At 33.9% G+C, this 11,858-nt stretch overlaps 1 protein-coding gene across 2 annotated transcripts; it reads right to left on the bottom strand.

Moving 5' to 3' along the window:
- Nucleotides 1-8,560: 8,560 nt before the first annotated feature.
- Nucleotides 8,561-11,255, bottom strand: LOC143617393 (uncharacterized). 2 transcript variants are annotated; one of them, XM_077089968.1, is made up of 4 exons: nt 11,035-11,255; nt 10,795-10,937; nt 10,190-10,294; nt 8,561-9,315 (listed from the first exon to the last, which is right to left on the bottom strand). In XM_077089968.1, exons 1-4 carry the CDS (start codon nt 11,116-11,118, stop codon nt 8,868-8,870), a joined length of 780 nt encoding a protein of 259 aa, XP_076946083.1. In that variant the 5' UTR covers nt 11,119-11,255; the 3' UTR covers nt 8,561-8,867. The 2 variants fall into 2 exon arrangements, with proteins under 2 accessions (XP_076946083.1, XP_076946084.1); XM_077089969.1 differs by having other exon boundaries at nt 10,795-10,931.
- Between the last annotated feature and the right edge of the window lie 603 nt (nt 11,256-11,858).

Genomic DNA, 11,858 nt, shown 5'->3' with positions numbered 1-11,858 from the left:
TTAAATAGTAAGTTTAAATTTATTTTATAATTCTTTAAGAATAAAATTAAAAGAGTATATTTGATAAGGAATATTTATAATATATTTTAATTCTCTCTCATGAACTATAACATACATATAAAGTGATCATTCAAACAACACAAAAATCAAGTTGGTGGAGTTGGTCAGTCCATTGCTATTTAATTTTCAATTGAATTTACACAGGTTCGAAACCCATATCATAATTTTATTTTCATAACAAAAACTTTCGGTTGAATTCTTCTTTGCCTATTGGTTCAACCAAATCAAATGGTTCACTGGTTCATGTAACATCCTAATTTCGGTTTTATTAATAAAATAAAGTTCGTTTATTTTATAGCGGGTCGTTATCGGTTTAGTTGAATAGAATACGAGATGGACTTGTGTTGGGTAAATGGATATGGGTTATGGACTTGGGTTATGGAGGAATGAAGGAAAGACCATGGGCTTAAGCCCATGATCAAAAATATATATACCCTTAATCCTCCATTTAATTCATTTACACATATCCCTTACACCATCCAAAACACACACTTAAGATTTCTCTCTATTTCTTCCTTATCTCTAGCCGAAATCAAGAAGGAAACCGAGCACCGATCCGAGGTAACGATAGTTTAATATTGTATGAGCTTAACCCGTTAGATAAAGTTGCGAAACAACGAGCCGACACCGTTAAACCGTTTAAATCACGAGATCCGGGTGGAATCGGGTATAAACCGAACCTATGATGAGCTTAGGGATTACCCTAGCTCAGATCTGGATCGAACGGGGCGAAAAACGGTGAAAAACGAGTTAAAAATCGTTTTTCCGGTGAGTTCGCGTTTTTCCGGCGGCCTTCCGGCAATGACGGCGCCGGAAAGGCTGCGCCGGAAAAGTAGTACGAGGTTAAGGGTATGTCAGGGAATGTTCTGACATTCCCTGACCTAACCCTAGTTCGCTAACGGGAATTTAGCGAATTAAGGGTGATTCGTTAAGTAGATTCGCTGAGGAAAGATAACGAACTAGCCTTAGTTCGTGTCCTGATTCGTTAAGGAAAAGATAACGAATTAACCCCCCCCCCCTTTTCGTTATAGCCATTCATTAAAGGAGATAACGAATTAGAAGGTCCAATTCGTTACTTGAACTGATTCGCTATGTGGACTGGTTCGTACAAGGACGGATTCGTCAGAGGTCCAGTTCGCTAGACGGCTCAGTTCGTTACAAATGACCAGTTCGCTAAGATAAGTCAATTCGTTAAAGATTGAATAACGAACTAGGAAGTTTAATAAAATGACAAAACAGTCCCTGGACTTAGAAAAAGAATGAATTAATTACAATTCACCCCTTGAACTTTTGAGTTAGCAAACTAATTGATGATTCGAAATTATAATGGAAAATGTGTTACGACAGTTAATGGAAATAAAATTTTTCCAAGCTGACCTGGCAGCTCGACCCCAGCCAGGGGCTCTGCCCCTTGGACCCTGCTAGGGGCTGCCGCCCCTAGACCCCGCTGCCAGAGGCGCTGCCCCCGGACCCCCGTTCGTTGTGGGTAGTAGCTAAGACTAGAAAGATGATATGAGTAGTGGTAGTTAATTGATACATGTAAATATTATACAGTTAGCCGTGCACAGCTCAAGAAGGGAATAACGATTAACGGAGAGCGTAACAGGATTCAGGTGAGTTTCTAGCCCCATTTATGTGCTATGTTTTCGGGGCTGTGTGCATACTCGATATGTTTGTTAATACGCTTATCCTAAGAGATAAGTGTATGCCTTATGTGAATAATGTAAAATATATGAATGATTGCTTGATGGTACGTGAACGATCTTCGGATATTGCACGTACTGTCAGGTTGTGACGCTATGTATAAGGTAAGTATGATATGTATGCTTATGTGTATGAACGTGATAAAGTTAATAAAAGAAGGAAAGAATGGTTGTATGGTTGTATGGTTACGAAAAGGGTACCGAGCCCTAATAATACTCGAGGTATGATGTATGGTTGTATGGTAAGGAAGAGGGAATCGAACCCTACTAATATTCGAGAACTAGGGAACCGAACCCTACTAATATTCGAGGAAAGAGGGTACCGAGCCCTAATAATACTCGAGGAAGGAGGGTACCGAGCCCTAATAATACTCGAGGAAGGAGGGTACCGAGCCCTAATAATACTCGAGGAAGGAGGGTACCGAGCCCTAATAATACTCGAGGAAGGAGGGTACCGAGCCCTAATAATACTCGAGGAAGGAGGGTACCGAGCCCTAATAATACTCGAGGAAGGAGGGTACCGAGCCCTAATAATACTCGAGGAAGGAGGGTACCGAGCCCTAATAATACTCGAGGAATGTAGGGCGTAATGCTCTTTATAACGTAAGATATGAAAGCAAGTTAGTACAAAAGAAACTAAGAAAGTATGAAAGTATGAAAGTATGAATGAAAGAATATAAGTTTGTGTGTATTGTATAATGTATGATTAACTAGAACTCACTCAGCGTAGCTGACTTTTAGTATGCACGCAGATGAGTAGGATGAGGCAGCTCGCTTGAGGAGACACGTGGCACTGAATAAGAGGCTGGCATCGGAAGACGCAAGACGTTTAAGTTTAATGTTTTGTTTATTTTGAAAGACAAGAGGTTGTTTTAAGACAAGAGGTGTTTTGTTATGAAGTGTTTATGAAAGCTTTTATATTCCGCGAATGTTGTAATTAACTCTGATATTTAGAACTGCGTTTATGAGTAAATCCAACACGAAAGTAGGGCTACCGGTAACGGGGCCTTACAGTTCAACCAGAAACCGCCATGACCGGCCGGTTAATTTGAAAACTGAAAAAAAATCTGAAGGTAGTAAACCATACCGTTGTTCTGTCTGTATCCGGATCAGACTGGACGATCCACGTTTAAAAACATAGTTTCAAACTATTATAATAACTTCTTTCAAACATTGAAAGTATCAATAACATTTAGAAACCTTGTTATATAGAAAGTTTTAATTCTGTTTATTTATGCAAATATTGGAGAAAAGATAGTAGTACTCAACCAGTAGTTTTTAATAAATCACTTTTGTTGCAATAATATCTTAATAATCACAAGACCTTTTATTTAAAACAAAATGTCACATAGATAATAAATTAGATAAAATAAGTCACTATATTTAGGGTAAACTCACACTATATTATATTAAATACAAGTCATTCTTAGAGCTAAAAGTCACATAATATAGGATTATTTTAGATTCTTAAAAATAACTAAATGCTTCATTTCCCAAAGTATACCCATATATATCTTATGCAAATACTTATTCGTCAATTTCATAAATTCTATTTTTAAGTTTTAAATATATCATTTTTTTTAAACTCACCTTAAAGGGCGTTGAATAAAACATTTCACAAAACTTTTAGTTAGTGGAAACGTATATAAAAAGTTTCTTTTATGAAAGCAGTTAGTTGACTAATTATTTTTATTTATTTGGTCATGTTTCGTTTTCTATATTTTTAATCAAGGTCGTCCACGAGAACTCACATGCCAATACGAGCATAAAACAATTTGGCGCATTATAAATATATATATTTCTCAAAAGATTAATGATCATCATAATACGAATACACAAAACAAAGTTATTTACTAATTGTAGCAATAACACATATACAAAATAAAGTTGAGCGATAAAAAAAAATTTAAACAAGTCAAGTGACCCTCCTAGATACCTTGAAGCAAAACTGTTGACCAAACGCTCACTACATGGTGTTTAATTTACACACACACATACACACACACATACATACATACATACAATTTTTTTTACACTCTTATCGTGATCATGCCCTAGACGGTGCCCAAGCCATGTTAGTTTCAAAGACAACCCTCTTTTTAATTCAATGGTGGCGTTTATAATTAGACTGCATTATGTCATATTTATTTTTAATTTATAAAATCTTATTTAACTATAGAGAGACACAATTAAATTGACGTTTTAAAAAGTATAAATAAAATAATAATATTTTAAATTCTTGTAAATGAATATTTAAAGTTTAAAAGTTAATAATAAAAAGTTACAGAAGCTTTGTAAAGTGACTCATGGGGTCAAACAAATAAATAAAAAGCGATTTATTAACGAGAGAGCATATAAAAAAATTAGAGGGGGTCAACAAATTCAACAATAGGTTTCACAAAGTTTAGTAACGGTTCAGAAAGTGTTCCATACATGTTTCAGACGTTAAACATGTGGTTCATAATTGACTAGAAACACTATGCATTAACCCGAAAATTCAGATTTTAATATCAAGGTTCAGAGTTTAACTAACTTTAAATAGAAAAATTATTAAAAGTTGTACTTAAAATAATACGAAAATTATTTATGGATGCTCTTCATAACTAGTTTTGTTAACAGGCATTACAACTCAGGAAATCTTTTAATGTGTACGTGTACATATAGACCTTAAACTAGGTAATAACTTCATTATTATGAATTAGTATCGTTATTACAATCAGTATTCAAAACATAATATAAAATCAGAAATACCTTAGTCGGTTATGATGGTGAATGACGATTTAATAAAGGTATGTAACCGAATAAGCAAATGTTCTACATCTCGTATTAAACTTGTTTTCAGCTTGATGAAAGATTACGAGACACGACGTAAAACGGCCAAGGTGTGTGATGGCAGTTATGATATGTAGTGCGTTAAACTAGTGGTATACAATAATTTAAAACTATATTAGTTATTAGTTAATCAAAACGGTATGTCAAAACATTTTTGGATATAACAAAATAAATACCATAGTAAAATAATCGTAGTTAAAAATGTAATAATATAATTATTTTTAAATAATAGTAAAACGACTATGGTTAAATGACTGTTTGAATGACTATCGTAGATTATGACATATAATGGTGTGAACGGCTATAGTCAAAGTAAGTTAAAAGCAGTTACCACATTCGGTACTAACACGGTTACGGTGAAAATACGTTATAATAGTAACGTAAAAAGGTGGTAACATATTTATGGTTTATACAAAACGTTAAAATAGTAGCAGTAAATGTTGAGCCATAATGTAATAATAAACCAAAGCAGTGTCAGTAAACGGTAACGGTATCATTACTGTTATATGTAACAGTAGGTGATTTAATAAAAATATTTAAACATATTTATTTATATAGTTCACGTGTAAGAATATTTAAATAAGAGATTTAATTATTAAAATATTTTATGATGAAAAATCTTGTACGTGACATATTAGCTACAGAACGAATACTTAAACAATGTTTCTTTACTTACTAAGCTTATAGGGTTTTCAAAACAATAGTAAAATCATTAAACATGTTACCCTTGTTTTATAGAGCATGATTTAAACTTATAAGCAAAGGCATAAACTTTTTCCAATAAAGTGCTTTATCATATCAGGAATTATTATTATTATTATTATTATTATTATTATTATTATTTAAGGTTCAAATCATTTGGTAAAAACTTTTATATTACATAAACTCAGTTAGCATAATCGAAGGTCGTGTGATATTCACCTACAGAAGCGCGGTTCGGTAAAAGTTTAGCGGCGATTGTTACGAAATTAATGGTAAGACATCTACTAGTAGGAACACGTGGTTAAAATAACTAAAATTGATAAGAAAAGACATCTACCTAAATCTAAACTTATTAAAATCCAGACATACCTAAGTCCTAATCTACCCATTCCTCACAGGCCTAATTACTATGTTAAAGTTTTCTACAGGAAATAGCCTTTGCTCTGGTACCATAGCTGTAACACCCTGGCCCGGATGGGCTGACGTGTCACAATAACATGGTTTCTGAACAAAAGACATAATTTCATATTTTTACTCGTCAAATGTATAACATATTAAACAAAGAAAACTTAAGGGTAATTTACACACTAGCATGGTTGAAAAGATATTTTATTACGATCCTGATATTTTATTCCTCGCTCTTAATCCGTCCAAAGTAACCTGTGGACCTGTATGTATAAAAATAAAAATAACGGAATGAGCCGAATGCTCAGTACGGAATAATAAGCTCAAACAATTAATGATTTAACTAAACACAATATAGATTGAACTTACAGTTGATGATACGATGCAAAGTAACCTTATTAAAATAAATTAAAACATATCATACGGATGTACCCATGAGTGAACATAAAATGTGACAATATACAGGTAGCTACTCCTGCATATTTATCACACGAGATGGCGAGTTGGCATACCCGCTATCCATCTCCTTGATATTAATCATAGGATCGATCCATACGCCTCCTAATAGCCATATGTGCCACACTTGAACTTAAGAGACGTCGTGAACTGATCTCACCGTCACGGGTGGTGCACATGTTGTCGATGCCGCAACAACATGCTCGTGGGACACTCCACGAGAAGCGGCACTCAAGGTATCGGAATACTTATTCACATAAATCATAGCAAATATATTATCGTAACATATATCGGAACATGCGATTATGAGTATAATCAAATATAATAATATCGCATGACATGAAAGTTAAATTCAATGTTTAACCAGAATTGGAATCCAACGGACATCCAAGTGAATTGATAATTCAAAGACGTGAGGAGTTATAATAAATATATTAACTCAATGGGTATATATCAATTGAATATGAAAGCAATGAAGAGTGGGGGTAAGGATCCGTACCTTTAATGTTCCAATACCAACTTGTTTAAGAGCATTCGTGTCTATCTACACACGAGTTATATTATGATTAGGATTATATTAGAAATTTCATTTTTGTTTCGTTTCAAATTTTATACAAATAATTTCATAGTCTTAAATTAGTATTTCATTACTGAACATATTTTCTTGATTTATCTACTAAATATATTTATAATAATACATAGTATTTTATATCAATTTTATTGTCATAGTCACGTTTTAGTTGTTTATGTAGTTATCAAATTTTGTTTGTTCATAATATCTCCCAATATAACATTTTAAAACTTTATATTTCAAATAATTTATTATCGTTTATTTATATAGGGTTTAATATGTAAAAATACAATAGATAATAATATGAACAATACTTATTGTTATATATGTTTCTGTTACTATAATAATATGTCTATAACAGGGCGTGAAATTCATAAGTAATGTGTATTTTCCATTTTCTACAATCATGTCATCTTTATTTATTTATTATTCTTTTTAACAAAATATGGTTCTTAACATATAAAAATAAACTGATGTCAATCAATAAAAAAAATGTATTATTTCATAAAAGTTCAAAACCACAATGGATGATATGTTTAAAAATTTTGTTTGATGAGTAAAATAAATTAAAAGGTATAAAAGAGTGGAAATGCTTAACAAAATTAACTAGGCTGTGATTTATTTAATCACAAATAAGATAATGAAATTATCCTTACTGTTATTCCTTCTTCTTCAATGGATCGCCGGAAAAGTTTTGAGTTCCACAGGAGCTTTCTGAGCATGACAGCGTAGCCGAATATTTTAACAAAGTGGTGTTATCTCTTGTTTAAGTTCAACATAAAATGAAAGTTTTTCGGATACCGGTTCCGTTGTGATGTCGCGTGGTGGTTCAAAGGTGGCGGATGTGGGTTATGGAGTGAAGATGTTGAATCAAGTAACTGTTATTTTGTTGTTTTGGGTTTCTATCGGTTTGTCGGAAAAATATAGGTTGCATGAGGGTGTGTGATTGTTTTCATGTTAAAGAGTTTTTGAGGGTATTTATAATTAGATTTCTTTCTCACAAAGGTCAAGATATGGATGAATGGTAATTTCTAACAAGTGCCACGCTTTTGATTCTTCACATGGATACTACCTCCACAAGATGCATCTATTTTCTTTTGCTTCTATCCTAAGCTTAAGTTAAAATCTTATATGTTTGTTTATTATTTCTTTTACTACGTAACTTATTTTTCTTTATATTACTAGATGTAGTTGTATTTTATGATTCTTTTTGTTATATACTTAAAATATACTTGTTTAACTTATATTATTATTATGGCCATTACTATTATTATTATTATTATCATAGAAATATGGTTTTAAATATTTGGTCATTACACATACCCAAGCACCTAACTAGATTAACCTATAAATGACCACACCAGTTAACAAAAAACTGACACCATAGAAGGGATTTACATCAAAAACCAGAAACAATTGCCATTGTCATCCCCATAGTTTGTCCAAATAAATTAACATTACAAAAGACGGAACAGTTGTTAACAAATTTCATGTGAATTTCAACTTACAAACGCCTAACTTCACTCTTAGTTGTCTATTTATACGTCAAAAGACCGAGAGCAATCTCTACATATCGCTTTACGCTTCCAGAACCCACCTAAACACTTCGCGCTTCCTGAAGCGAAACCATGTTTTACGTTTTGAACAATCAGGATATGAGGATATTGTTTTGTATCAGTCAAACGCAGGAAAGTAATTTTTTTAGAATCAACTTAACAAATTAAACTCTTAATTAAAATTCAGAAAAGAAGTAAAATCAACCAACAACAAGATAAGAAACACGGACCCAACAAAAACACAAATTTCTGCACTTTGGCACACCATCTTTGACTTGAAAAAGTCAAACCTTTATTCTTATTCAACTTTGAACAGCAATCTGAATTAAAACCATCACCATGCTGCTCAGCTTTCAAACCAAGATTCACAACATAAATAAAAAACTTCACAACAGAAACACAATTAAAACTTCTTCAGTTATAATAACAAGCCTAGTAACCTTAAAAGTAAGATCCATATGGAGTTAAACTCCTGCACAGTCTGACCCAGTTTTATCACTTACTATCTAAACTAAAAAACAGTTATTTCATAATATTCAAGAAACACTGTACACATAGATTCACTTCCAGAACCGTTATTATTCAGCTGTGCCCCAACCTAACCAAATGCTGCTGATGTTTTGCAGCAGCCGCTTTGTCAGCCGCTTCACGTTTCAGTGTCCGCTTGGCCCGCCTCCCAACCGCCGCTTTGTCGGCCGCCTGTTTCTTTTTGGGCTCACGAGAGGACGGTCCTGCTTCTGAATCGGGTTGGTGGTGAACGGGTCTTGCTTCTTGCTTTCCCGCCCTCACGAACCCGTTGTTGCCCCACCTGCGGTTGCCGATACGGATGTTAATGTTTGATGAACGGCCCAGATAAACTTCATCTAGATCTTCATCGTCGTCTTCTTCTTCATACCCATAAGGGTAAAAGTAAGAGTCTTCTGGTATGTGATCATCTGGTGCTTCATGCGTCGGCTCCACGGGTAATGGGTGAAACCATGATGCTCGTAAAAGGAGGCAAACACTCTCCTCAAACATATAGTCATGTATGCTGTTAATAACATACCAAATATTATTATAATCATGCATGTACAAAATGTGAAACATATGTAATATTTACCTCACTGAGGGAGTAAGGGGTATAAATGAACTTTTGGAAAGTGATTAAAATCATGTCATACAAACATGGTAAAGAACAAATGGTAGATTTAAGAGGTTTTAATGTGTGAAAATATGCACAGAATGTTGCTTAATATTGTTCCATAAATGCTTAATGAGTTTGACGTTCATGTTATTTTTACCATAGTTATTAAAAGCTGTTGCATGAACCGCCTGGGCGTTATTTTTGGGCGAGGCGCTACTTCACCGACTTCCATAAAGAAGTTTTTTTAGGAGCCAAATCCAGAAGTTTGATTTTTTTTATCTATCACTTGACTAATTAATAAGAATTTCCTTAAAAAAATTGGATTTACTTAAGTAACTCCAACCTCTATAATCATTGATAATTCTTTGGTTTCTACAAATTACACAAGACTAAAGAACAAGGTTAGTAGAAGTTTTTTTTAATCATCTTTCTTTTATTTCTTGATTAATATGCATATGGCTTATGTTGATGTTTCTTATAGTTTAATTTGCCTCACAGTAATCGTTTTTAGGATTTAAACTTGAAAAATAAAATTTAAAGGTAGAGTTTAACAAAAAAAAATGATAAAATTCGGAAGTAACTATTCTAAAACTTTTGGTACTAATTTATTCATAATAAATGTTATATCTGTTTTTGCCTTTTTTATTTTATTATAGCGCACTTTTTTGTTCACAAGCCCTCACTTTTTTCGCACCTTGCGCCTAGGTCCCAGGCAAGGCCTCTGCGCGTTGAGCGCACCTAGCGCGTTTGATAAATGATAACCAAGGTTTTTTACATGTACCTGCCATCAAGAGAACGATGAATATTGAGGAACTCGAATGGATTCTTGCATTGTGGACAAGTTGGTTCCTTCTTACACGCAGCCCACCGGAGGATGCAAGTCACACTATAGGGAATATAGCAAATGCACTTATTATTTACAAAAAATAAAACATAAAAACGGGTATGAAAATTTAAGTACATAACAAAATGGCATCAAACAGTGACCAGTTAATGAAATGACAGGCATACATGATATTTAAAGCATAATAAACGAGAAATATAATGAAGTGAATGTGCCTAGTTGTCAATAGCTATTCAGCAAGAATAGCGCGTGAGAATCAGTTTTTTTTTTTTTGAAAAATCAATAATCTGATTTTAGTCATTAAAATTGATTAAACAGTACCAAACATATAAGAAAACATAATGTCGAAATACGCACACCAAAACAAAGTCATTTTAACTTTAATCCGACTTGGAATAATGAAAGAATGAATTAATGTGTAACATCTTGTAAAGCATAAATAAGGTGATAGAGAGAGATCCAATAGCTAGCCTAAATGCGCAAACCCACAATGAATGAATGAATGATTTGTTATAAATGAAATGAAATGAGTTGAGACAAACCAGTAAGCGTGCTCGCAACCTTTAACAAGTGCGGTTTCCTGCAAAGCGATCTTGTTCAAGCAAATGGCACAAATCCCATGGTGATGAGTTTCAGATGATTTTGGATCGCAACAAGAAACCGATTCCTTCTTCACCTCCTCTTCCTGCAAACCCTAGAACCATTAAAATCAATCAATCAAAACCCACCAAACAAATAATAAACAAATCAAGAGAGAAAGAGAAAATTGGATGATTACTTACCTGGTCGTGATGGATGGATAGATCTGAGAAGGCGGTGATGAGGTCGTGTTGTTGAACATCGATCTCAATTGGTGCAGCATCCATGACGATGAATGAATGAAGGATGGATAGGTACAAGCAATTTATAATAATAATAATAATAATAATAATAATAATAATAATAAGAGATTGAAAAGAGATTCTTAGGGAATAATTCTTCGGATTCCAAACAAAATGGAACGAGAGAGGGAGAGGGCGAATGCCCCGACAAGAGGAAGGAAGGAAAGGATACGTCTATCTTAATAACCCCCTCTTCATATCTCTCCTTCTCTCTCTCCACCACACCGACTTAACTATCCCCCTTGGTTTGGTTGACCCTCAAGCACAGTGAAAATTAGGTACGGGTGTAACTAGGGTTTAAAATAATTCGAATCCGAATCTGTATTTGGATTATCTGAAATTTTGAATATCTGAAATTCGAATTCGGATAATGTTTTTGGGATTTTTTAGATATATTAAATTTATTATTTTTATTTTTAATTAATATATAACTAGAACTCCTAATTCTAAAATAGTATTTATATTTCTCCTGTCCCATCTCCCGCTCTCTCTCTCTTTCAGTCCACAGCCTCTAAGAGACACACTGACGACAACCTCTAACATCCAAGACTGCCATCCATCACCACCTCCATCAACCTCGAACGTCATTCGTCACCACCTCCATCAACCACAATCGCCCTCCGTCACCACCTCCATCAACCAGACCGTTGTCCGTCACCACCTCAGCCAGCCACGACCATCGTCCGTCACCACCTCTGTTAACCACGACATTCGTTCGTCAACAC

The sequence above is a fragment of the Bidens hawaiensis genome, unplaced genomic scaffold (assembly GCF_021521415.1).
Source record: "Bidens hawaiensis isolate Kalapana, Puna unplaced genomic scaffold, B.hawaiensis_p1.1 tig00054435_1, whole genome shotgun sequence".
Lineage (NCBI taxonomy): Eukaryota > Viridiplantae > Streptophyta > Magnoliopsida > Asterales > Asteraceae > Bidens > Bidens hawaiensis.
This window is presented reverse-complemented; position numbering and strand designations above follow the sequence as displayed.

Bases quoted from the DNA above. Each gene is read 5' to 3' on its own strand.
- LOC143617393 (XM_077089968.1), bottom strand. From the start codon at position 11,118: ATGGATGCTGCACCAATTGAGATCGATGTTCAACAACACGACCTCATC. The intron at 10,938-11,034 runs GTAAGTAATCAT...TAGGGTTTGCAG, and splicing joins TATCCATCCATCACGACCAG to GAAGAGGAGGTGAAGAAGGA. The intron at 9,316-10,189 runs GTACATGTAAAA...TGTTATTAACAG, and splicing joins CATCGTTCTCTTGATGGCAG to CATACATGACTATATGTTTG.